Here is a 25,252-nt window from a genome sequence, read left to right as displayed (position 1 = left end):
AGGGCTGCTCTTCAGACCATCTGCTTTCACAGGAGAAGCTGGCTGAGTTTGTCCAAGCTCCCGTTGCTGCATGAGGCGTTTTGAGTTCTGAAATGCCTGGTTAGCACTTCCATGAGGGGAGTTTCTTAAGTTACTGGGTTTTGTGTTCTCATGCCACGCTCTCAGCGTTACACAAGGACCAGAGGTGAGGAATTGCCACCGAACAGATCAAGTTTCTAGCCTGAAAGGAAGTTCTGAAATTACCACAGAAGGCCTGCTGGTACAGGATTTCTGGTACCGTTTCACAGAGCATCAAATAGTCCAGATAAGCTTCAGATAAGTACTCTCCGTTTTGGGTGCTTATCTTTAACTCCAGATCTTTTGAAGTTTGCGCCTCACATATTTCAAGTCTGCATCCTTTAAACAGAGCTTCTTCTAAATGAGGTAATTAAAATTTCTTTGTGTCTTCTCAGAGAACCCATGTGTTCATTTGTGATCCCCAGAGGGAAGGCTAAATTAACGCTGCTGTCATTTGTTGAAGTATTACCAAATGACATTATTTATACTAGATTTAGCCATAAGTCCCTATTTCCAGGGGCAGTGTGTCCTAGGATAGTGCAAAAAGAATGTTTTTCTTTCCTTTCTATCTTTGGAGCATGAATAACATAGACAGGCCCATCTTTTCTTTAGGATCTCAGACGACAATCACTATTGACAAGAAGTTTGCAGGCTGAAATAATGTAAAAGTATTTATTTACATGTCTTTTTCAAAAGTGTAAAGAGCAGATAGCAGATCAAAGATCTCCTTTTCACCAAAAAGTTTTTTTTTTTTTATCAGTGGAGGTTTTCTAGCTCATCATTACCTACAGCAATCTTGTCCCCACCACCAACAACCACCCCACACTTCTTCCGGTAGGTAGACAGCAGTTCCCTCCGATGCTCTGAAACATAGAGGTCTCTCTGTCTTTTCTCTGATTTCCTTCCTTTGAACTCTCCCTTCACATTTTAGTGATGTAAAACAGCCAAGATAAGAAATAGCTATCTCTTCCCAGGACGAGACTGGACGGATGTGCAACTCAGAAGAACAATTCCTTTTTTCCTACTGTCTTCCTGGGATGGGGGGGGACGGGGGGCGGGGGGACGGGAGGGGAAGTGAGAAGTATGTTAACCTCCCTTTTGCCAGCTGTGCCAGCTACTCCTAGCAAAATAGACACAGCAAAGCGTGTCAGCACTGTACTGCTCTCCCCCTGAAAGCACAGAATTGTTAAAAAAAGGTAAGATAGGAAACAGGAGTAGGTAGTAACTTGTATTTTTGGTCAAACTACAAGACCCAACAATTGTTTGTGTGATGCATCCTATTGCTCTTTTAGCATCTGGCATAAACTGTTGTCTTCAGTCATGTAAGTCATGTTTCATCTAGGACCCCTGTTGCTAGAAAAAGATGACAGGAGAGAGTTAGACTATTACTAATGTGGGGTAGTAGTCACATTTGTTGTGGTTTTGTACAAAGACTAGCATACTGGGGTTTGGGTCTATAGGAGTTAAGTAAATAAATTTCTGTGGAGGATGAGAGTTTCTGCTATTGTGAGATTTTAAGAGTAGCTTTTTACATGATTTTTCTATTATTGCTGTGGCTTAATGAGGAAAACACAAGAACTAATGTTTTCTTAGTTATCTAAAGATAATAATAAACAGCAGAAGCAGAAAAAACTTTCTCATTTGCCATGGGATCCTAGCTCACATAGTAGCAGGAATTCACAGCCAAGAACATCACACTTTATGATGGTGATGCAGTTCTCCAGTATGCAACAAGAGGCTCAGTTTCCATTATTATGAGGATGAGGAAAAGGCTGAGGTACTCAATGCCTTCTTTGCCTCAGTCTTTAACAGGCAGACCAGTTATCCTCAGGGTACTCGGCCCCCTGAGCTGGAAGACAGGGACGGCGAGCAGGATGAACCCCCCATAATCCAAGAGGAAGCAGTCAACGACCTGCTACGCCACCTGGATGCTCACGAGTCTATGGGGCCGGATGGGATCCACCCAAGACTGCTGAGGGAGCTGGTGGAGGAGCTCGCCAAGCCGCTCTCCATCATTTATCAGCAGTCCTGGTTAACGGGGGAGGTCCTGCACAACTGGAGACTTGCCAATGTGACGCCCATCTACAAGAAGGGCCGGAAGGAGGATCTGGGGAACTACAGGCCTGTCAGCCTGACCTCGGTGCCGGGGAAGATTATGGAGCGGTTCATCTTGAGGGCACTCACAAGGCATGAGCGGGACAACCAGGGGATCAGGCCCAGCCAGCACAGGTTCATGAGAGGCAGCTCCTGCTTGACCAACCTGATCTCCTTCTATGACCAGGTGACGCGCCTAGTGGATGAGGGAAAGGCTGTGGATGTGGTCTGCCTGGACTTCAGCAAGGCCTTTGACACCGTCTCCCACAGCATTCTCCTAGGAAAGCTGGCGGCTCACGGCTTAGACAGGTGGACTCTGCGCTGGGTCAAAAACTGGCTGGACGGCCGGGCTCAGAGAGTTGTGGTGAATGGAGTTCAATCCAGTTGGCGGCCGGTCACGAGCGGTGTTCCCCAGGGCTCAGTTTTGGGGCCGGTCTTGTTCAATATCTTTATCAATGACCTGGATGAGGGGATTGAGTGCACCCTCAGTAAGTTTGCAGACAACACCAAGTTGGGCGGGAGTGTTGATCTGCTCGAGGGTAGGAAGGCTCTGCAGAGGGACCTGGACAGGCTGGATCGATGGGCCGAGGCCAACCGTATGAGATTCAACAAGGCCAAGTGCCGGGTCCTGCACTTCGGCCACAACAACCCCATGCAGCGCTACAGGCTTGGGGAAGAGTGGCTGGAAAGCTGCCTGTCGGAAAAGGACCTGGGGGTGTTGGTCGACAGCCGGCTGAACATGAGCCGGCAGTGTGCCCAGGCGGCCAAGAAGGCCAATGGCATCCTGGCCTGTATCAGAAATCGTGTGGCCAGCAGGAGTAGGGAAGTGATCGTGCCCCTGTACTCGGCACTGGTGAGGCCGCACCTCGAATCCTGTGTTCAGTTTTGGGCCCCTCACTACAAGAAGGACGTTGAGGTGCTGGAGTGTGTCCAGAGAAGGTCAACAAAGCTGGTGAGGGCTCTGGAGAACAAGTCTTCTGAGGAGGGGCTGAGGGAACTGGGGTTGTTTAGCCTGGAGAAAAGGAGGCTGAGGGGAGACCTCATCGCTCTCTACAACTACCTGAAAGGACGTTGTAGCGAGGTGGGTGTTGGTCTCTTCTCCCAAGTAACAAGCGATAGGACGAGAGGAAATGGCCTCAAGTTGCGCCAGGGGAGGTTTAGATTGGACATGAGGAAAAATTTCTTTACTGCAAGAGTGGTTAAACATTGGAAGAGGCTGCCCAGGGAAGTGGTTGAGTCCCCATCGCTGGAGGTATTTAAAAGACGAGTAGATGCGGCGCTTAGGGACATGGTTTAGTGGGCATGGTGGTGTTGGGTTGACGGTTGGACTCAATGATCTTAGAGGTCTTTTCCAACCTTAATGATTCTATGATTCTATGATTAAGGAATACAGTTGGATTTAGTGGGACAACTGAATTCAGACCTACTCCCTATTTGCGCTGGGAGTTAGTTTTTGGGGATGGGTAAGAAGAAGCAGGGCATCGGAAAGTCACAAGAATTTCTGGGAAATTTGTTACTATAGATACCCTTTCTCTTTCTCAGTAAATAGCAGAAGGGAAATCCATAAGGGGGCTTTATTATTACCATACCAAGGTCTTCAAGGATTGTTTTTGTCATGCCCATACTCTTAGTATCTTGCCTAGCTGCATCAGTAGTGACCTAGACTCCAAAATCTGGCTCGTGTATAATACAGAAGCACAGGAACACCAGTAGGAAGAAGTACTCTCCTAAGCTACTAAAGCCTGTGTTCTGCATAACAGTGGACAGCAGGAATCACTAATGCCACAAAATAAGGGTTAATGTTAGTGTGACTGTAATCTACTTTATGAGGTTCTCCAAATGATCTGGTGACCTAAGTGTTGTACAGAGAGAAGGAAAGAGCACGTGTATACATAAGGAAGGTAATGGGCAGCAGTCAAAAAAGTCTGGGGAAATTGGAATATTATGCTTGGGTTATCAGAAATAATAACTGCAGAATAAATATTCTGAATGGACTGTGTGAACAGTTGGCGCCATGAAAACTGGGAGCTGTAGAGAAATGGTCCAACTGTGCTAAAAGATTGTACTTCAGCAGCAAAATTGAAATGGAAACAAAGGTAGCTGCTGATCCGGGATCTCCTGCTACTGAGAAGCAGTTGCCTGAGTGGAACCCGGTTCATCAGAAGAAACAGAAAAGTAAGGAAAAAGAGCCAGAAGAAAAACTATTATACTTCACAGCTCACAGCTGGAAAACGAATTACACTTGTGAATGTGTAAGTACACACTAAGGAAATAAAGAGGATGAGGTTTGGAGTAAATACCTCCAAAACTTGTTTTAGCGTCTTTCCAGTTCACTTAAACAGGTTCCAGGATCTGACGACTAGGGAAACCCTCTTCTTACCTTTCAGGATAGAAAAGGGAAGAGATTACAAACTAAGCAATATAAACAGAGAGTGGGAATTTTCTTGGGACCATTGCTCATCTCATTAGACGGAGATATGAGGTTCTAGTTATGCAGCTTGCAGGTGCTGAACAATTAGTGCTCAGCCCCTCAAATGCGTGCTTAGTGAGATCCATCTGTGAACAACGGCTGTTGCTGACAAAGTGTGATAGGACTCGAAACCTCATTACTGATCCAGCACGTGTCAGTACTGTTACCTTTTTATGAAAAAGGCCTGCCTTTCAAAAATCAACTGGAATAATTTATTAGAGGCTGGAAAAAAAGAACACAGGAGGAAAGATCTAGTGAAGAGGCAGCAATGAAGCTATTTTACTGTGCTTTCAACAGTTCAAGCATTGAGTCTCTTTTTTAAAAGTAAATGGTGAGAGAGGATTCTGCTAGGAGGGGAAACGTAGCCGAGTTCTTCCGAAACTCACTGCATTTGAGATCTATCCTGCTCACAAAATATGGCGTAGATAGTGACATTTCCATGATCAGGGAAAAGAAAAACAAGACAAATACGCGATTTTTCTCTTACCTTCTGATGCCTGAAAATGAAGCTGTGGCTTTGTGTGGGAGAGCAAAGGGCCCTTAGAGAACTGTCTTGACAGTGTTTGAGCCATACCTGTGGTAATGATTCTCTAGAGTCCTGATTCCTCAGTCTCCATGTGGAGAGCTGTTTTCCTCTACCAGGCTTTGGAGTTTAGCAGAGTCTTGCATCTTATGTCAGGTAAAAGCCACTGGGTTTTAATGTTTTGGAGCTTAGAGAGGCCTGACCACTGCTCTAATAAGGTGGTACCTGCCCAAGGCATTGACAGTCTCATTACTGGTCTCTAATCTGAAGATCTGTTCCAAGCACAGGCATGAGATATAATCTGTGAAGTTTCAGGGAGGCAAGCAAGGAGATTTTTTTTGGACCAATATTGTGACCCTTTAACATGAACATTGCAGTCCCAGGTTATTTCCACACCATTGCTGATAAAGTATTTCTAAGATCCATTCTTGGGCTTTGGGCATTGTCTCAAAATCAGCATTTTGAGCTGACATCACCTATGAGGAGTTTCACAGAAAGCTGCTTATGACAAAGCTGAATACATAAATCCAGTCTGCTGGTTGCCTCTGCTGGATTTGTAATTCACAGTTATTCTTCCTGAGTTAGGTGGGGTGTACAGCTTATACAGGAAACGTGTTCTGAATAAAGCGTCAGTTACCAGTTGCTAAGACCTTTGAGCTTGATGAGCACTGCAGGGTCTGTTCTACCTCTTCTAAGAGTCAAGCCCATCTCATTTCTGATACAGTGAACTATAGGTGTATTCCTTACTTTATTCTTGTCTGTTTTCTACTGCTTACTGCCAAAGCACGAACATTTCCGGATTTTTGTAGATCTATTTGCAAAAAGACAAGCATATAATGAAAAAGGATGTGAAAGAGAAGCCAAGTGACATACTTAAGTCAGTTTAAAGAAGCTTGATATTTGGTTGTTTATAATCTCAGTATGTTAGTTGTTTGTACTGTGATAAGAGCATTTTTGGTGTGGAGGCTGAGCCACAAGGCTTATTGCAGCAATGCAGACAGTGTTTGTCTGTTGGTTAGGGAAATGGACTGGAAGGCAGGAAGGTCTTGGGTCCTAGACCAAGCTGAACCAGTGATTCATCGTGCAACTCTGGGAAAGTGCGTTTAACTCAGTTCTGCAACATTGCAGAAATCAGCCCAGCTGCTGAACTGAACCGAAGTAGGTTGTAAGTCACAAGTCAGTGGTACATATGGGAAAGATGAGCCCTTTTTTCTTATTCTGGGTAAATGTAAATTCTACATTATCTTCTCCTGAGCCAACGTTTCACGGTGTGAAATGGCTGTGGTAACATTCTTGTATAGTCAATTGGATATTTTGAAAGAAATTGAACCTCCCCCCTGCCAAAACCTTCCCACCCTTCCCATGAAATTTATGTAGAAGCAGGTGTGCAGGATGAAAAAATATCCAAAGAAAAAACGGGCTGTTATTTTTTAGTATCCAGGAGAACTTAATTTGACCATTCCAGGTTTCAGATTTTGACATCTACAGATACAAATACACAAAATAAGCATTATATCGAGCTATAGATTTTGTCTCCTGAGTAGGTAAGTAACTAAAACAGCTTTTTGGTAGAAGTCAGAATTGAAATATATCATGTAAGTTTTATGAGCAGGAATTATAATGCTTCTCCTGTTTGAATTTTTCAGGTGTTTCTTATGCGCATTGGGACATCTTATTTTCAAAATAAATTTAAAAAAGGAGCTTTTGCAGGTCCCTTCTTTTCTCTTATGCGAAAATATATTAAGACATTTTGCTAATCAAAAGTGTATGGGTGAGAAAGGAGATTATCACTTACAGTTGACTCTCAGTTTTTATATCCGCAAGGAAGAGATCAATCTTTTTTCTGAACACCTTCTGTATTTTAGATTACCTGCCTTGACCCCATTGCAAATAGCAAAACTTTCACAGAGGTCTGCATATAGTCCTCATATGTCAGATCCTTTAACATACCTTCTTTATCTGGTATACCCCCTATAACAATCAGCTTTACCCAAGGCTTTTAGCAGTGGCAACACTGATCAACTCGGAGCAGAGAGGAGAAGGCTCAGGGAGGAGGTTAAGTCTTGAAATCTAAACTGAAAAGTGAAATGGGTCAGTAAGAAAGCTGGTTCTCATGGGCTTTTTCTTGACTGAAATAAAAAGGAAATGGTGGGTCTTGCATCCGACCAAGCAGTTAGCGGTAAACACTTCCATCATCAAATGCAGTTCTTTCTCCAGTTTGCAAATCTCTTATCCATTCTTCTTACTTTTAAGGAAATACCAGTCCAGTCCTGAGAAGCAGTTCTGAAAAATTGCATAGCAAATTTCCACATTTAATATTTCCAGTGCAGTCATTTGTCTAACAGCCAGCTCTGAAAACTGAGCCAGGGCTGTAAGTGTTACACTGGACTAGACTTACCCATCAGCATGTATGATAAAAGCAGTGTCAGTCAATCTGTGCCATCACCGATAAACCTGTGCAAATCCATTCTTTTCAAATCATGCTCTCGGTGATAGCTCCGTACTTCCAGTTCTTGGTATATATTTCTAACTGCAATTTAGTAAATAATTCTGCAGGAAGAACTTAAACTCAGCTCTCTTTCTTTCTCTGCTATATTTGATTCTGCAGGCACAACAGCATTAAAAAAGGCCATTAAAAACTGTCACCAACCTCACCCCTCCCAAGGGAAAAAAAAAAAAACCCTTCCAGGATCCCTGAACGCACAAGAACCAGATCAGCAGGTTACGGCTGTAAACAGCTATTCTTCAGAGGAAAACTAACTAATTCAATTTATAAACGCAATTCATACACAATCAAGCATTTTTAAGTAATTACAGAAAACATAAAACTGGAATAAAATCTCGGTGGTTATGCTTACATTTCGGGAAACCCTGGCACCGTTGGACTGCACTGAACAAATATAGACGATACAGCCATGCAAACAGCTGTACGGCTGGTTTCTATCAGTCCCTTCCCCACAAGCAGGGCTAATGCAATTGCATTGCTGCTGGTTCAAAAGCAAAAACCTTTCCTACATTGGCAGGTTGGTTTGTTCTTAGTGTAATAGGTGCAGATGAGTTTTCAGAAATGCTGGATGCATATCTGAAGTATAATTTAGCAACTTTTAAGGTTTACCAATCACTAAGAATAATAAGTTCTTAAGTAAGTTTCCCGAGTCTGCCAATTTACGTGGGTGAGTAAACTAGACAGGTCAAATAACTGGCGTGGTTTATAAATAGACTAAAAAAAAATCTCCATATATAGAATAGTATCCAGACTTTCTATTGTTTGAAGCAAATGATATCATTATTTGGATGTCTTTCCAGAACTGAAAATGACTAGACTTCGGAAACTAAAAGTAGTTAAATATAGAAATTGCTACTTTAGTGAGTGGATGCTGTGTTTCATCATTATGCTACTAGTATGTGAACAAATGCCTTTCTGTTCTTAGGGATGGGAAGGGAGATTTTATTCCAGTAATATAAGATACTGGACAAAAGCCAAATTCAGATTAAGGGCTGACAGTGGCTTTACCCTCATTCCTTTATGCAAAATATTTTTGATCCACTGTGCAGTGTAACTGCACATATGAGGTGGTAACACTGTCCACTAACTTGTGCCTTGCATAAGCCTTTACACTTGTGCAGATCAAATACAAAATGCACGGTGGTTTGCATAAAACAAAATAATAGAATAAAAATTAAAAGAGAAACAAGCTGTGCCTTTCAGCGTAGCTTGTCATCACAGACTCCCTAACAAGTGATTACGTCTACTTTGCCAAGTCAGAGTGCTTTCTTCATCACTGATAACTAGAAAACCCTTCTTCTGACTCCCGCAATACTACTTTTTAAAACCACCTAGGTAGCTCCTGTGGAGATACACTTAATTTCTAGGGATGGGGTGTTGGGAATAAGGGCTCGTGTTAAGATGTCCCAGCTCTCTTACTCTAAAGACCATCATCCTTTTAGATGAGGAATGCCATGTTGGATGCTAGATGAGAGTCTGTTGTCTCATAAGAAAAGGTAATAGACTAAAATAATATTCATCTCTAAAAGCATGCATTTACAAAGATGGAATCAAGTTTAACAAGATATCAAAACAAATTTTAACTTACCAATCCAGATTTTCCTTCAGCTACTTCTGCATCTTCTACCTTTCTCTCAGATTTAGCTAAAAACTCCCATTTGAACAAAGAGTCAATTGATATGAAGTCACCTAAATTTAGGCATCTACATATTCACAAGGTGTCTGAGTTCTCATTATAATCAGGGAAGCCAATGGGCTTGCCTTAACTAGTAGTAATAATTAATGTATGTACCTTTGCTTACCTTTATTAATACATTTCCAGCTTCAAACTCTTACTAGACTTATATCTGTGGGGCTTTCTTCTGCAAGCAAACCTGATTCTTAAGTTGGTGAAACTGAAAATGGAGTGCTCATGAGCAACACTTTTATTGTCCTTCTGTAATCACTGTGGGCCATAGGTGTCAGCTGATGACCATGTAACGTTTGCCCCTTTGTAAGATGTAACAGATACTTTCAACCATGGCTGCACACTCTTCAAAGAGCTTAGTTTGCCTGCAGCATCACCTCTCTCTTGCTAGCGCATGTTCAAGCCTTAGCTGATGATTAAGACAAAAATTGTCATTCCTTTAGGCAACTAAGTCACCTGTCTCAAATAGAGAAGTGCCAGAGGACATTGTTCTTCCTCCTCTGAACGCAATTTTGTTCTAGGAAAAGCCCTCTGTATCTTAACCCTCCTTCATTAGCTCCTGAGAGCTGGAGCACATTCATGCAGAGACCCGTGGCTGCTTTTTAGGATTCCCTTTCCCATGACATTACAGATTCTTCAAAAATAAGCAGGAGTCATAAATTCTGATTCTCATAATTTCTGTAGTGGTGACTATTTTTTATTTTTTGACATTTTAAAATGTTTTAACTGGATTTTCCCATCCTATAGTCTAGTCCCTTTCTTAGGATAACATATAATCATCTCTGTGAGGGAAAAAAAGGCAAAATGCATCTGAATCCAACTTCATTACCTGTAAAATATGAGACCTCCATTCACTGACTTCTTGACAGAGAACTATGTCACGCCATATGCTGCTTGCTCAGAAGTGTACTGTTTGCAAACAACCTCATGTTGGGCGAGTGGGCAAGACCCCTGGACAGTAATTCAAATATCTGTACTGCAATTTAGGCAGCTTTTAAGATTTACTCTCTGACTGAGCCTCTTAAAGACCTTACTTTTTTTTTTTTTAATGGCTACTATATCACAGCAGCTCCTTCTGGATTCCAGCTGGTTTGCTGGGTAAATATGTGTTTGGATGAAAGCCACAAAATTAGAAATGCTTTTATGAAAATGTGAAAAGTAGGTTCACACTGTATCATGTCTGGGTTCTGCAGTTGTTACAAGGCAGTGTCTTGAGACTGCGACAAGAGAACTCTTTAATTTGAAGAGGGGATGGTAAATAGTACCTCAAATAAAGGGAACATGTGGAGCTGTGAAGTTTCACTTTGAAATGAAACTATGCAGCATTCAAATCAAGGCCACATGCCAGAAAGTTCATATAATCAAGAGCCACAAGCCAGCCCATAAGAGGAGAGTCTTTTATAGCTTAACTTCTGAGAGGTATAGAATTCACGTTTCCCATTGCTGGCTTCAACATACTTGCTGAGACACACTTGAGAAGACAAGTTTCCATCTATTGGGGTCTTCTCAGCATCAGCGACTTTGTATTCTCTTGCCTTTCCATCCCTCACCCCAAACATTGAGCACAGGCATCCCAGTCCCTGGGAGCAGTGCTGGTTTTGGATACTCCTCCTCTGTTGACGTTCCCATGCCTGTCAGGACTCAGAACCGAAGCAAGCTGCTTGCTTGCTTGGCGATATGCCTCCCAGTTTTCTCTATCCACTCCACCATGAGGAAGGTGGCATCTGAAACTCTGCATCAGTCGATGTTTCATAATTGATTGCCACAAGCATTGCTGTTCTCATTGCATTGGGAAGACTGCATTAGGCAGCTGTTGAGAGACCAGCTTTTTCTTTGTCTGTCTGGTGGTAAGTCTCTTTGTGTTCCTCCTGGGACCAGTTTCCTCCTCCAGGTTTTTTCTCATTGAAGGATGTGTAAATACATGGCTGCCCCTACTTTTGGTCGGAAGTGTAAACAGTCATATGATGCTGAGGTCACACACTAAATTATTCCAGTTGCCATACATCCAGTCTAGAAAAGGTTCTGGCTCGCATTCAAATATGAAGGAAAGAATTATTTCTTAGCGAAATAATTCTCAGAACAGTTGGAGAGAGGATCCACACCCACATCTTTTCCTTCCTCTCTGAATGTGCCAATTTATCTCTCCCTTTCCCTCGCCAATTAAGGTCTTCACAGCAGTCTTACTGTCTGGTGCACTACTAGCTACCAGATTGCAAGCAGGCGGTTTCAGATGGCTGGTTCCTTCTTTGGCATTGTAACTCTGGGGACAGAGCAAGCCTGATGCTGGACAATCCAGGCCTCCCTCGCTGACAGCGTTCTCCATACTTGTTTTGAATGGTTGTTTATAGATGTTTCTAGAGAAATAAGTTTGGCATCCAGGCAACAAATGTTTTCGACTCTTTAAGGAGCAAAATGCTGGTTTTGAGCAAATCCAACTGTGAAACCAATGAAATTCCTCTGTCTGGTTCATCAACAGCAGGAGTACCCCGTCATACTCCTACTTTATTTTTTCCTCCTTTCTTTTGAAGCAAGCAGAAAATGAATGTTTCTAAGTCAGAGCCTTATAAACCAAATTTGAAATTAACGTGAGTTTTGACAGCTGAAGGCCAAACGTGGAAACAGAGGTCCATACTGGGGATGTGGGCCGGGCTGGTCTCCCTGGCAGTGACACAGAGGGCTGTCTCGCAGGTGTGCCAGGGATCCCCTCAGGACTTCCAGACTGAAGTCTCATGTGAACCATCCGAATGTGCTCTTGGTTGCCACACTGCAGAAGCGTGCGATACATCAGCACCCCCAGTCATAGTTCAGCTTTTCAGCAAGCTCCCAGACCTTCTAAAACCTCTCTTGGTGAAACTTAGCCAGCTCGGAGGGGCCGCTGTGATCGATGGAGAGAACAGAATGGGGCTTGTCAGGGCAGAAGTTAATGCACAACTGCAACCTATAAAACTTTATCAAAGAAAATGTCCATGTGCAGAGTCTTTCGATTCCAGGTCGCAATATTTTTATTATAATTTCCGTAATTTTTTTTGAGCTGCATGTAAGGAAATGGCTTATATTTCCTGGTCTTTCTGTACTCTTAGAACTGTACTTTGAGGTCTGTCCTCTAGTTGCCTTTGTTCTTTGTCAGAATACCAACCCTTGAAGTGAAGGTACTTGAATGGGCACGCAGAGATAACGATTACACAAACGTGGCCAAGATTAGTAATAAATAAATCATTAATGTGCAGAAAAGTTTAAAGAGAACTGCATATATGTTTCTGGGTTTTTTTTAAAGTTGGGCTGAAAGAAGCTGCATTTAAGTCAGAAGCAGAACTCTGAATTCTCGGAAGAGAAGTTGTCTTTTGTTGGCTGAAGTTGTACTAACGTAAGTAATATTGTTTTGGGACAAAAAAATTATGAGAAAGCAAGAGGGCGAAAAAAGATTTTTTGTTGGGACACCCACATTTTATGCTTGCTATTTCACATACATAAAAATGAGAAGGTGTTTACACTAGGCAAATACACAAGCTTTACAAACATAGATGGCACTTACATGTTTTTTCTTGCTTGTGTTTAAGTAGTGTTCATGTTCCTTGAACCATCAATCTTATATTCATTCCAGCACCCAATGATATTAAATGACCCAATGATATTAAAAGGAGAGTTGGAAAAGTCCCTCTTCTCCCTTTCCATTTATTGCTTTCCTCATTCCCTTCCTCCATCCATTCCAGCCTAGTTCGCAGCCTGCTGGTTAAAGCTTTCCCAGGGGCAGGTGTGTGTTTGATTTTCTCCGTCAGAGAACTGCAATTAGGTCTCCCATTTTCTAAGAGACTGTTCTGACTGCTGTGCTATTGTGTGCAATGAATGGGGCAGAGTAAAGCTGCTCTGCTCAGTCCTCCTCTACCCCATCATCTTCTCCAGCTCTATTTTAAAAATAAAGGAGCTGTAACCACATTTTCCAGTAGGACAGGCTCCGTGAGCTAGACATACTCATATGGGCCCCTGTGGAGATACCTAAGCTGGTAAATAAAAGAGGGCAGAGAGTGAATTGCAGATATTCATCTGTTCTGGACTGCTCTGTCCTGGTCTCTGCAAGGTAAGTCTGCTCTAGAGATGCCTAGCTCTGAACACTGTGGGCCTAAGCAGATCTGTGCCACTTGCCCACAGAGCTGGGGATCTGTCTCCAGCCCTTCATGTGTGGTAGTTTCTGCCTGGTTTTCAAGTCCCAGAGCAAGTCGGCTGGAACCCGCATGGCTGGGGCGGCCCATACTTGTATGTGTGACCAGAAGCAAAACTGCCCTCCTGCCAGCAAGACGAGGAGATGGACAGGATGTCTTGGTGCCTCCAGGATGAAGTGGAAGCTTTGTAGAGGGGTCTTACTCTGCAAATCCAACTCTCCCCCTTTAGACTGGAGATGTCAGGCATAACTGACGATGTTTGCTGATTACAGAACACATCTCTAAGAACCTAATATTATTTTAATTGGCTAAGTAACACACCACTGTTATTAGCAGTATTAATTCACAACTACATCACTGCAAGAAACACTGAATTACAATTCTATTGCTTATTGTTAGTATTCATACAAATTTACTGTAAAGAAATCTTATAAATCGCACAGAAGGGCTATTGAGTTGCAAATCTATTGCCTTTCCTCCTGCAATTGGTATTCAGATGTAAGCCTATCCTTCCTTACAAGTTTATCCCTTCTTACTCCACACTCCCACAGCAAGTCGTTCAGGGACATGCCTGGTGGAGAGACCTGTGGGCTCTCCTAAGGGGGCTCCCAGTGGGCTTGTGCCTGCAGGTCAGCATCACCGCTGCGCGCAGGGGTCCCTGCCCTTGCTCTTAGCATATCCTCACTGTCTTCGTTCTTCACCTAATTGGATACCCTATTCCTCTTTTTTTCTTTTCCACCTTTTTACCACCCTTGCACCTCCTTTTCTCTGCCTATACTCCTCCCAAATAAACAACCTACTCCTAGTTACTTTTTCCTTATCCGTCCCAATTTTGTTATACTCAAAAGTTGGTGTTTCTGACACTATTACCTAGGCAATTTTACCCTTACAGTTGGCTAAATGAGACGGCCTTGCCTCCAAAGGCTGCCTTCTGACCCTGTGGTTCGTGTTTGTTACATTTCATTTATATTACATATTTTTGGACAGAATTATCATACTTTAGCCTTGACTCCCCAACCTAATTCTAATTAAGCAATACCTCACCTTATGCACAGAGGGCTTGCATACCAGTGCAGTGGTATAACCCATTTTGTGTTTGCACCATACGGCAGCTCTTAAATAGTTTTCCTTGTGCTTGGTGTTCCCATCAGAAGCCACAGCTAGCTTTGAAGATGAGATTTGGACACTTAGCGTAGTATTCATCTCACCTGAAACTGGACACCTGCGCTGTAGACACATCTCAACTCGTTACCCTAGGCTACCTTTCTAATCCCCTCACCCTTCTAGGATGAGATTTATCTCAGATGTCTGAAACAGATCTGATGAGATTTCTCTTGATGGTCTATAATAGCAGGCCAGATGTTGTGCCTATATCGCAGAAATCTTAAATTAGATTATATAAACCCCATTTCTAGACTCTGCCTAGACTGGACTTTTTAGAGTGGAATTTGGGATCACCCAAAACATGAGCAAGACCTGGAATTGAAGGTTTTCTCAGCAAGCAGCTTCAGAATTGGCAGCTATTGCCAGTCTTGCAGCTTGGTTGCACAAATCCTAGAACACCATTCTGCTGCAAACACACTTTTCACCACTTAACTGCATATTGAGCAAATCAGGAGATTCATCTCCCTGTCCTTAGACTTCTAGAGGGGGTGGATGTCTGCATGTAAGCTAGTCACCTCCTCTCACCTTTACGGTTAAGAGAAAGCAGTAGGCGCTTTCTGGGAGAGATGCAGTTGATCAGTTTAGATGCCAGTATCAGGATGGGGTGAATTGTGTCGAAAGCCTGACTGTTCTCCCCACTGACCAAAAAGGTATTCCAGGCATCTGTCTCAGATCAAAACAACTACATTGGGTTGTCACCATTGGTGTTATGTTCCCAGAAACCTGTTTTCCTCAGGAAGTAAATACTTGTGGTACTTTAAAACTACATTGCCTATAGCTAAATTTTAAACTGGGCTTTTTGCATTTTAATTATGGACTGATACATGTCCGTTTGATTTCCCTTCATCTCAGCTGTGTGCCCATGTGTATAATTGTTTTTGACAAAGTTTTACAGGGATCCTTAACAGATTTATTTTTCAGCATTAAAGAACTTTTAAACTATAATGTTTTACAATGTAACTTCCCAGTAATGTCAGATTAAACGACACTGCAATGATCTGCCTTCAAGAAATTATAAACATTCATAGATAATAAAGTAGAAAATGTTACATGTGACTAAAAGCTCCCAGAGTCATCCCACTAGCAGTCAAAAAGTGAAGTGGAAATTAGGCAATAACCAGAGCCCAAGTATAATCCAGAAGAGATATATTAATGCTGGTCTCAAATGTTTTCCCATTACGTTCCCTACCTTTGGAGAAGTCTTCCTGATTTTTCTCTTCATTATCTGAAGAATCTATGTGCATAAAAGGACATAAAATGAGAAAATTAAAAAAAAAAAGCTTCCTAAAATTGTGGAAGAAAACAATTGTGTCCCCACATTAACTGCTGGTATTGTTACAGCATGCAAATTAAAATGCTGGATGGTGGATAGTACACAAACAATAGACCTTGAACTTCTTCCAGTCGAAATAAGTACTAGCAGCCTTTTTTTTTTTTACAAGTGCACAAAAATCTTGCCATAGTTCTGATTCATACTCTATTTTCTCCTTAGCAACAGTTTACCAAATTTAGAGTCACTCTGCTAATTAAGAAAGAAATCAACTTATTGTTCTCCTTGTTGTTTTTTCAGTAGGCATAATTGAAAACTCACATGATAAAATTACTGTATCTGTCAGTCTGTCACTGTTAGGCTGGGATATACTGTTATTTACAGCTCCAACCAAAACAGCTTTCTTAAATTTCAGAGTTGATTCTTATTGATGGCTGCATTACTTAGTACACTGCTCCTTAATGAAGACCTGCATCCTGCAGAGGAATATGTTCACACAGGCCATACATCTGCATGGCATCCATAAAAATGAATAGAACTATTCTTAATTTCCAAAAAGGGGTTGAGGGGGAGACTTTGTGAAATGAAGAATACTGAGCCAGAGATGCACATTTCATCTGCAAATAGCTTAGTAAGAAAAAAACACGGAGATAGTGAGTTTGTGACCATCCAAACATTTGACTAAAAGATGGACCAACCTGAGCAAGCTGCTGGAGTTTATAAAACTGTCTTGGCTTATTATTTCCTCTAAACAATAGCCCAAACATAAATCAGAGTTCATAACATGACGTAGAGCACTGTTACGTCCATGAAATAATTTCCTGAATCAAACACCTAACCTTTAAATAGCTCGGGGCATGGTTTCAGTTCTGTGGACCTGGTTTTTTAGTATGAAAAGCCTACTTGTTTCATTAAATGTGAGAATTAAATAGCTGAAACAAAAGTATTTTAATATATAAAAACAGTTACAATACAGACATGAACCCTCTCATGAGAAGCATAAGAATTTGTTTTGGGAACTTTGTGTTACTGCTTGCCATAAGATTGAGAACCTGTTGTACAAATGTGACCAAAGGAGGACTTAGGCAATGCCTGGTACCGGCTCCATACCTTTTATTCATTTGGCTCCCAGGGAGGAATCCAAAGCCTGGAGCTGCGTTTTCAGGTTCTCAGTAGTGTAACGGCAGGAGTGGATACCTGAGAAATGTGACCCAACAATGCCAGGTGTTGAGTAGGGGATTGCTTAGAGCTACATGAAAAATGCGAAGCATGGCAGTGTTGGTCCCTCTCTGTGTTTTAGCTCCTTGAGGCAGGGCTTGAGGCAGGAACAGCAGCATCACTGCCTTTTTAACCAACAGCATAGCAGTTCAGAGCACCCATCTTGTTTTGGAGGCTTGTTTATACCCATGCCATCCCCCTTCCAAGAGATGACGTGCTCAAGCTACGAAGGAGGCAGGAAGGGTGAAGGGACCATTTGTCCCTGCCACAGTGCAACGAAGGACTCAGGGTTCTTCCAGCCGGGAGGGGAGCAAGTGACATGGAGCCTGACTCTGTACCCTACAGCTGGGGTGCCTTGAGGTTTTATCTAAGGAGCGGTGCATGTGAAAATTAGCAGCCACCCTGAATGAGGGGCTGTGGCTCCAAGACGTCCTTCCTGTAGCCACTAGACTTCAGTCCTTCTCTCTTTTTCTTCTGGCTCTATTAATTATTCACTGTGGGGCAAACCGGGTTCAGAAATAGCGACAGGAAATCCCTTCCTCCTTTCCCAGATTACTTACTAGGCTGCTGGGGCACTTTCAGGGGTTCAAAACCCTGGGCTTAGGTGGGCTGCAGGCTGGTCTTCACAATATTCCTAATTATTAAGTTACAGTTATAAAAGTACACCACAGCATGCACAGCATCTCTGCTGTTCAGGTTTCTGAACAAGAGTGACCGTGGCTGCTGCATTTCGTGCAGGCAGTGTGTGCTAGGTGTAATCTGAGCTGGCCTGCCTGTTGAAGTCCATCCAAGGATTTGCATGGAGCGGTGCATATTTTGTGATCCATATATTTGCAGCCCAGGCCAAGGTGGTTCTGGACAGGCAGGAGAGATTTAACTGCAGCTATCTACTTAATCTAGGTCTGACTTCTAGGTCACAGTAGTTGGTTGCTAGCAAGTTTTAGGTGCCTCCAGAATAGGCAGCCATTGAAGAGGAAAGGGCAGGAGTTTCGCTTATGATTTTGAATGATACCTACGTCTTCCTTTATGTCCACCCATAAATATTTTAAAATATAGCAACTATTTAGAGCACGCATAGAAGGATGTGCTGCATTGTGACCTAGGACTTAGTCCATGTCCCTGAAGAATCCAAGCAGCTGCGCTTCTGTGATACGATATCTGTTGCATGTGTCTAACAGATGTGTGAGATACTGCTCAGCACAGAGCTGCAATGTTTTGAAAATGTGGAGGGAAATTAATAGAGTAACATTATATTTCTCGATGCTGATCTCCAAGAACTGGAAAGCCACTCACGGCTGTTTCTAAGCACAGATTAAAGAGGTTTCAACTGGAAGTCATAGATCTGATCCTGGTCTTTGCTTGGGCAAGTTCCCAGCGAGTCTGCTAATCAAAGCTTATTGTGCTGTGCCAGGTATTGTAGCTGATACCTTTTAACAATTCATTTTATGTGTGTTCTTGTTCGCAGGGTGGAAAGACTTACACGGGACCATGTGGAGGAAGAGACTGCAGTGGAGGATGCCAGTGTTTCCCTGAAAAAGGAAGCCGTGTAAGTAACATTTTTTCCTGTAAAACGTTCTCGATGGTACCAGTTCAATGCTGTTTGCTGTAGGTGGACTTGCATCAGAGTGCTAAGGGTATTCAAACAATTATTCTTTTTCAGGAAAAAGTTATTGTTTCATCTTACTTCCTCAAGAGCTTCTAGATTTGAAGAAATACTTTGTTATGAGATATAGCAGGTTCTTCTCTCAAAGAGCAGGGCCAAGGGACCTGATGGCCATGACAAGCTGATCAGATCAGAATTTTAGGGACGCTATGTGCTAGAGCATCGCTGGATTGTGTGACAGTCCTAAATGAATATGGACAAAATCACTCAGTAATGTTCTTGAAGTCTTTCTAACAAAATGGCATCTGATGAAAAGATACCTCACACATGTGATTTCCATTAAAGCAGAAGGGATCCAGGCCTGCTAAACCTGAAATCCCTGCTGAGGGGAACTGCTTGGGACTTCGGGCGTTGGGCTGTTGCTGATAGTCTGTTCTTTGTTTTGGGGAGTAGTGCAGAATGAAGCAGAGGAAGGGAGATGGGGTGGAAGGGATTAGCCACCTGCCGCAAAGAGCTCCAAGAAATAGGGCAGTTCCTATCCTGTATGGCTTGGAGCCCTGGCTGGCAGGCTCCTTCTGCACAGCTTGGTCTTCTGCAGCTGAGATGGTGACTCAGCCTTTTCCATCCACCCATCTCTAAGAATAAGTCAGGCAAGAGATGCGGCAGGTCATATGCTCTTTCTGCTATCACAAACCTCATAAGATTTTTTAGTTCTCTGCATTCTCTCCACGCAGCAGGCGTCAGTTCCTGTTCCCATTGCATTCCTCAAGCTTGACTCCATGTCTGAGCGGAGGAAGAGGTGGTAGGAAAGTCACAGTGTAGGTGGGAGGCGAGGAACACTCTTGTTTATGGCAGAAGTCCCTATGTCTCTGTAGAAGTCAGATGATCCTGAGGTTACCATGCCATGAGGACTGTAATGGTTATACTACCATCCCCTGACCATGATCTGCTCGCAGTCTGCTTTCCATTACAATAACCTGATGGCAAACTGATGGAGCTGAGGACAAACAAGCCCTCCCCCGAGACACAGCTTCTGGTGGGGCTCCCTCCAGTTGTTACTGCCTTACCCTCATCATCCAGCACATGAAGTTTGGCGAGTGCCTCCTGCCACTTCCCTCTAAGGGCACTGAAAGGCAAAAACTGATGCCGTATGAAACAGCTTCAAGTATGATATCACTATGTCTTTTTTCAGTGTCATTTTTTTTTGGTTCTGAAAGCAAAGCATGGATGTACTTGTTCTCCACTAGAGTTCGTGAAAATAGGGATCTGTCAAAAAACTACCAACTTTTGTGACTGAAATATTTTTCATGTTCCTTATTGACTGAATAACCCTTAATTTCAAGTTGCCAAGTCTGCAAGAGAGAAGAGGTAGCTAAACAAAATTAATTGCATAGGTTAGAAAAGCTGAAAATGTTAAATGGTAATTTAACCAATGGTAACATTGGTGCATGCATGGTAACATACCAGTTAAATGTTAAATGGTAATTAAAAGTAGAGAATCAGTCAGGTGCCACTGATGAGAAGCTCCCTGTGAGTTGCTTAGTATCTAGATGGGGAGATAAGGGCAGATTTTATGTACTCGCTTGCCACTCTCACTCTTTGATTTATCTCAGGGAAGTAAGTAACCCCAGTAACTAATCACACTGGCCTCCCTTTAAATAGACACTAAAAAAGAGAAAAGGAGGATGTTACAAAATGTAAATTATATTTTGCTACTGTGGTTACTTGTGCAAGATGTGAAGGAGTATTGGGGAAAGTGATTTAAATGATTTTATAACACCTCAAAGACTATATTTTAACACTCTAAAATGTTATACCTCATTCTGAGTCAGCATACGCTGCGTCTATTTTGTGTCTGCTGGTCTCTTCAGATGTCACAACCTCTGTTAAACATCTGGTTTAAGGAACAAGATTGGCCTTTAGAGACTAGTCAAATTTGGCATAGCTTCTGGTCTCATGCTAATCCTCAATGGGAATATTTATTTTCACAAAACCTCTGTATAATCTGGCACGACACACGTTTTCTGTTTGAGGTGACTCATTACATGCACAATAGACATATTGCGTGTTTGCACTTGTAAGAGTGCCTGAAGCAGTCTGTCAGAGCCTGCTTCTGCAATGATTCTCCATCTCGGGTGCAACAGAGCTGTCACTTGCAGGGCATCTGGAACTCAGGTGGGAACAGTGCTGCGAGGGTCTGCAGCCAGCTGTCTGCCCTACCATCCCCTGAAAAGTCACCTTCTGTTAGTGACAGATCTCTCAAAACCAGGCAAAAAAAAAGCACTTTCTTTGGATTGCTGCTACTGAATGCATATCAGAAGCTGTTGAATGAAGTAAATTCGTTGGAGTGGTAAATACAGTTGCAAAGTATGAAAGTAGAAAAGATCTGAAAAAATGCCTACTTTTTATTTATATGTCCTTCTTCATTTTCTTCCATTACTTCAGTTACAGTCTTAAGGTACAGCATTTAAATAAAGATGCTTCTCTTTATTTGTTGACTTAATCCAATGGTTTTTGTTTTTAAAAAAGTGTTTTTCACAAAATATGCCCTCTGATATCTTCTGGGGGCTCTGTGCTAGACGCAGAGAGGCACTGTCTGTCTCAATGTATGAGGATTCAGCCAGGCTTTGGTGATTTGTGCTAGGTCTCCAGATGCAGGACAGCTGGGAGCCCTGTGCTTCTGTCTACCCTGCTTTTGGTTCGGGACTGATAAGGTTAGGCACGAAGGCACAGGAAAATTGAATCGTGTTTCATACAGGCAGTTTCTAGGGACAAAAGGCCACCTAGCACAAATTAGTGCATGCACCTAGCAGGCCTGCCGGAAAGAGGTATGTGTTTTTAGTTTTCCCTCCACTCTTTTTTGGCTGGGCTCGGCCCTGCAACTTTCCCTGGACTCAGACACAGCTCGCTGAAATCCAGTGGGGACAGGAAAATGAAACAGCAGAAGCTTCATCTGCCCATTGTGGCAGTGGGGGAGCTGCTGCAGCAAGGCAAAGGCAGCAGCTAACCTGCAACCTTCCGCCTCTCATCAGAGCTGCTCACGGGAATGTGAGGACACCTGCGAAAGGCACTTTCTGCCTCATCCGCAGGAGGAAAACAGGTCTAATTCAAACGTTCAGAGAATCACAGGACATTGCTGATAACCACGTTTGCAATTCACAGCAAATGCCGAGCAGTTGCTCAGAGAAGTTTCTCTAAAGAAAAGTCTTTCTTGGGCCACACACGATCCCCTTGAAGTTCCCACCTCCTGTCTCGCTTTTGAGTTCACACCTTCAGAAGAAAAAGAGTAAAGGGAACTTCTTCCATAAGCCAAGTTTTTTCTAATGTCTAATGACACTCTAGTCTTTGTTCTCCTTTGCTGCAGCCTAGTTATTTTACTTTACACCTAGGTGCGTATATACTGTTAGCTGGATACGACTATGCAGTCTTATCTAACCGTACTTCACAACTAATCAGGTGGTTGGAGCTGGGGCTGCAGGAGCCAAGCTTGGGGACCAGCCTCACCCTCATGTCCCCTTCTCACAGCTAGCAAAAAGCTCAGCTGAGTTCCAGCGAGAATTGAAGCTCCTGCGGGAGTGTCCAAATCCACACAAAAAGAAACCACGATATAAGCCTCAATGGAGGGCACAGGGTGAAAAGGGAGAGGAAAGACTCATCTTCTCCCTAAGATGAGACAGACTCATCTTCTCATTTTCTCCTAAGACAACTTCTTCTAAGTTGTTCTTCTAAGACAACAGACTCATCGTCTCCCTAAGCTACATGTGGAGAAAATACTTTAAGGAGTACCCAGGTGCCTGGGAAAGAGGGAAAGGAGAAAAGGGAAGCACTGATACAGTGTTGAAATACTGTTTTGAATTAAATGGAAACCCTGGACTAAAGGGAAAAAAACCCAAACGAAAAACTTCTGGTTTCTTTCTTTTTCCTCTAGATTTTTATTGCAATTCCTAAAATTTTGAGATTTATAGTTCTTTGCAAACCATATATTGGGCAGAGTACAACATATGCACCTTTAAAATTTGTTAAACATTAACGCACTTATGTAGGAAATGATAACTCCTTTCAGTACAATGGCCAACTGTTTGACTTATTGAAGTTCATAATCAACCTCATTTCATAATCAACCTAGAAGGCTTTGTAGAAGGTGGAAGTGAGTAGAAATCTTTTTGATCTTTCTATAGAGTGAGAAAATGCACTCTATTGAAATCTCACTTTGTACTTTCTGTCTGAGTCAAGCATCTAACAGCACTCGAGCCATTTAGCCATTGTTTTTGCAAGAGGCTGGAATAATGGCAACTGTGAAATAAAAAGACAGCTTCATGTCCCCCTATAACGGCCACTTTTTGGGAGTGCCTAAACATTCCTTTTTAACCAAGGCTGACATGAGAATTCACTGCAACTCCTTTACAGATACCTGTTACATTGTTTTCACTAATGCAATGGCCAAGGGTAAGCTATTACTACTTCACCTATAATCAATCCTGTCCGCTTTTGGGTGCTATACAGTTGTGAAATCTAGTGTTTGATCTTTACTTACATGCATATTGCCATACAAGTTTAAATCTTAACACATGGATTAGATCTAGCAGATGTTTTTCTCCATAATTAAAAAATCAACAAAATACAACACTTAAATATTCTAAAGTCAATTCCATTCTTATATCTTAGGGAAATGTTTAAATCCAATACAATCATTTTATTTAATATTAGTGTATTTCTTGCGCATCACAATTAACTGGCTTCTAAGTTGGTATAATGGCAGTAGCTCCTTTGTAACTCTTGGTGAGCGTAAGCTGATGTATCTGATGGAATCTGATCTTTTACTCTATTCTTACAAAATAAGAGCATAAGAAGTGTCTTCTCAAATTAGACCAGTAATTCATCTAGCCCACTACTCTGTCCCCAACAGTGGCAGTAGAAGATGCTATTTACGGGGAGCACAGCAGTCTGGCAACTTTCTGCAGGCCATTTCCCTTGTACCCAAGATCACCCTATTTATATGGTCCTTCAGTGTCTGTGTTTCTCCCTGAATTTGTCTAATCTTTTTTTGAAGCTGCTGTAACTGTGTGTCTTCACAACCTCCAGTGGCACCAAGGAGTTCACTACCTAAATGATATAAAATTACTGTCTGACCTGTTCTAAGCCAATCTCCCTCTGGTTTCATCAAGTACACCCTATTTCTAGTACTGTAAGATTTGGAAAGGAGCAATTCTGCATTTACCTTATTCACTGCTTCCCTAATTTTGTAAACCTCAGTCATATTCCCTCTCAGCTTTCTCCTGTCCAAAAGGAAGAGTCACAGCCTTTTTAGGTTCTCTTTTGAAGGCAACACTCCAACCTTTAGTCCCTTTATTATTCTCTCTCTTCTGTGAGAGACCAGCACTGTACACAGCACACAGGATTATGGGTGCACCAAGGTCTTACTTAGCAGCAAGTTGACACCCTCTGTTTTCTTCTCAATACCGTTCCTGATGCCCCTCAACAGTGAAACCTATCTGCCCACCCAGTTTGGTGGGGATCCTTCTGGATCTCCCAGCATGGGAGATCACCAGATCTCCCCATCCCCCATCACCAGCATGGCATTTAACAGCCTGAGAGAGGTTAGTATCATCTATAGACTTCGATGTTTCACGGTTCAGTCCCTTCTCTAGGTCACTGTTGAAGTCTTTACTAAAACCAGTTCCAGCACCCGTGCCTGAGAGGACTCACTGCTGTTGTGTCTCCATTTTGAAATGTGACCATCAAGCACTATTCTTTTCTTCCTATCCTTTAACAGCCTTCAGTCCATAAGAGCACCTCTCTTCCAACCCCAAGGGAGTTTATTTTAAAAAGCTTTGGTGAAGTATTTTGTCAAAACCATTTTGAAAATCCAAATATATTATGGTCACTAGGGCCTGCTTTACCATGCTTATCCTTGTGCTCAGTTATTGTGTTCTTTAAGGTAGGCTACTGGCTGGGCAAGCAGGAAAGTCAGACAAACTGGCCCGCAGTTCACAGGGTCTCCTCTTGAGCCTCTTTTCCACATGGGAGCTAGGTTGGCACCAGCCCGCTGGTGCAGTGGCAGTTTGTAATGATGGGTTACACACCTTGGCCAGCAGTTCCGCAATTTCATACTGGAGTTGCTTCAGAAGTCCCAGGTGAATGTCACCCACTCCCGGTCACTTAGTAACGCCTGCCTTATCTATTTTATCTACTACTTCCTTTATATTTACCTGAAATTAATCTGGCTCAAAGAATAGCTTGGATTTGGGACCTTCTCAAACACCTTCGGCAGTAAAGACCTATGCAAAGAAGTCACTAAGTTTCTCTGCTATGGCCTCATTGTCCCGGAGTGCCCCTTATAAGCCTTCGGCATCATGTAGTACTGCTATTTCCTTTCATGGCTTCTTGCTCTTCTTTAAACAACTTTTTGCTATCGGCTTGATGATCTTCTGCAAAATATTCTTTTTTAGCCGTCCTAGTTGCCATTTACGCTTGATCTGGTTTTTATGGTCTTTCCTGTTCAT

General features: G+C 42.6%; 1 protein-coding gene across 2 annotated transcripts in view; it reads left to right on the top strand.

Moving 5' to 3' along the window:
• Window positions 1-25,252, top strand: part of COL4A2 (collagen type IV alpha 2 chain) — a 154,394-nt gene that overhangs the window by 25,368 nt on the left and 103,774 nt on the right. For both annotated transcript variants that reach the window (XM_076361099.1, XM_076361091.1), the window contains exon 4: window positions 18,612-18,692. In XM_076361099.1, coding sequence (XP_076217214.1) covers window positions 18,612-18,692 — 81 coding nt within the window. The remainder of the gene's footprint in view (window positions 1-18,611; window positions 18,693-25,252) is intronic.

This window comes from Aptenodytes patagonicus, chromosome 1, assembly GCF_965638725.1.
Source record: "Aptenodytes patagonicus chromosome 1, bAptPat1.pri.cur, whole genome shotgun sequence".
NCBI classification, from domain to species: Eukaryota; Metazoa; Chordata; class Aves; order Sphenisciformes; family Spheniscidae; genus Aptenodytes; species Aptenodytes patagonicus.
Note: the sequence above shows the minus strand (reverse complement) of the source record. Positions and strands in the feature narration are given on the sequence as shown.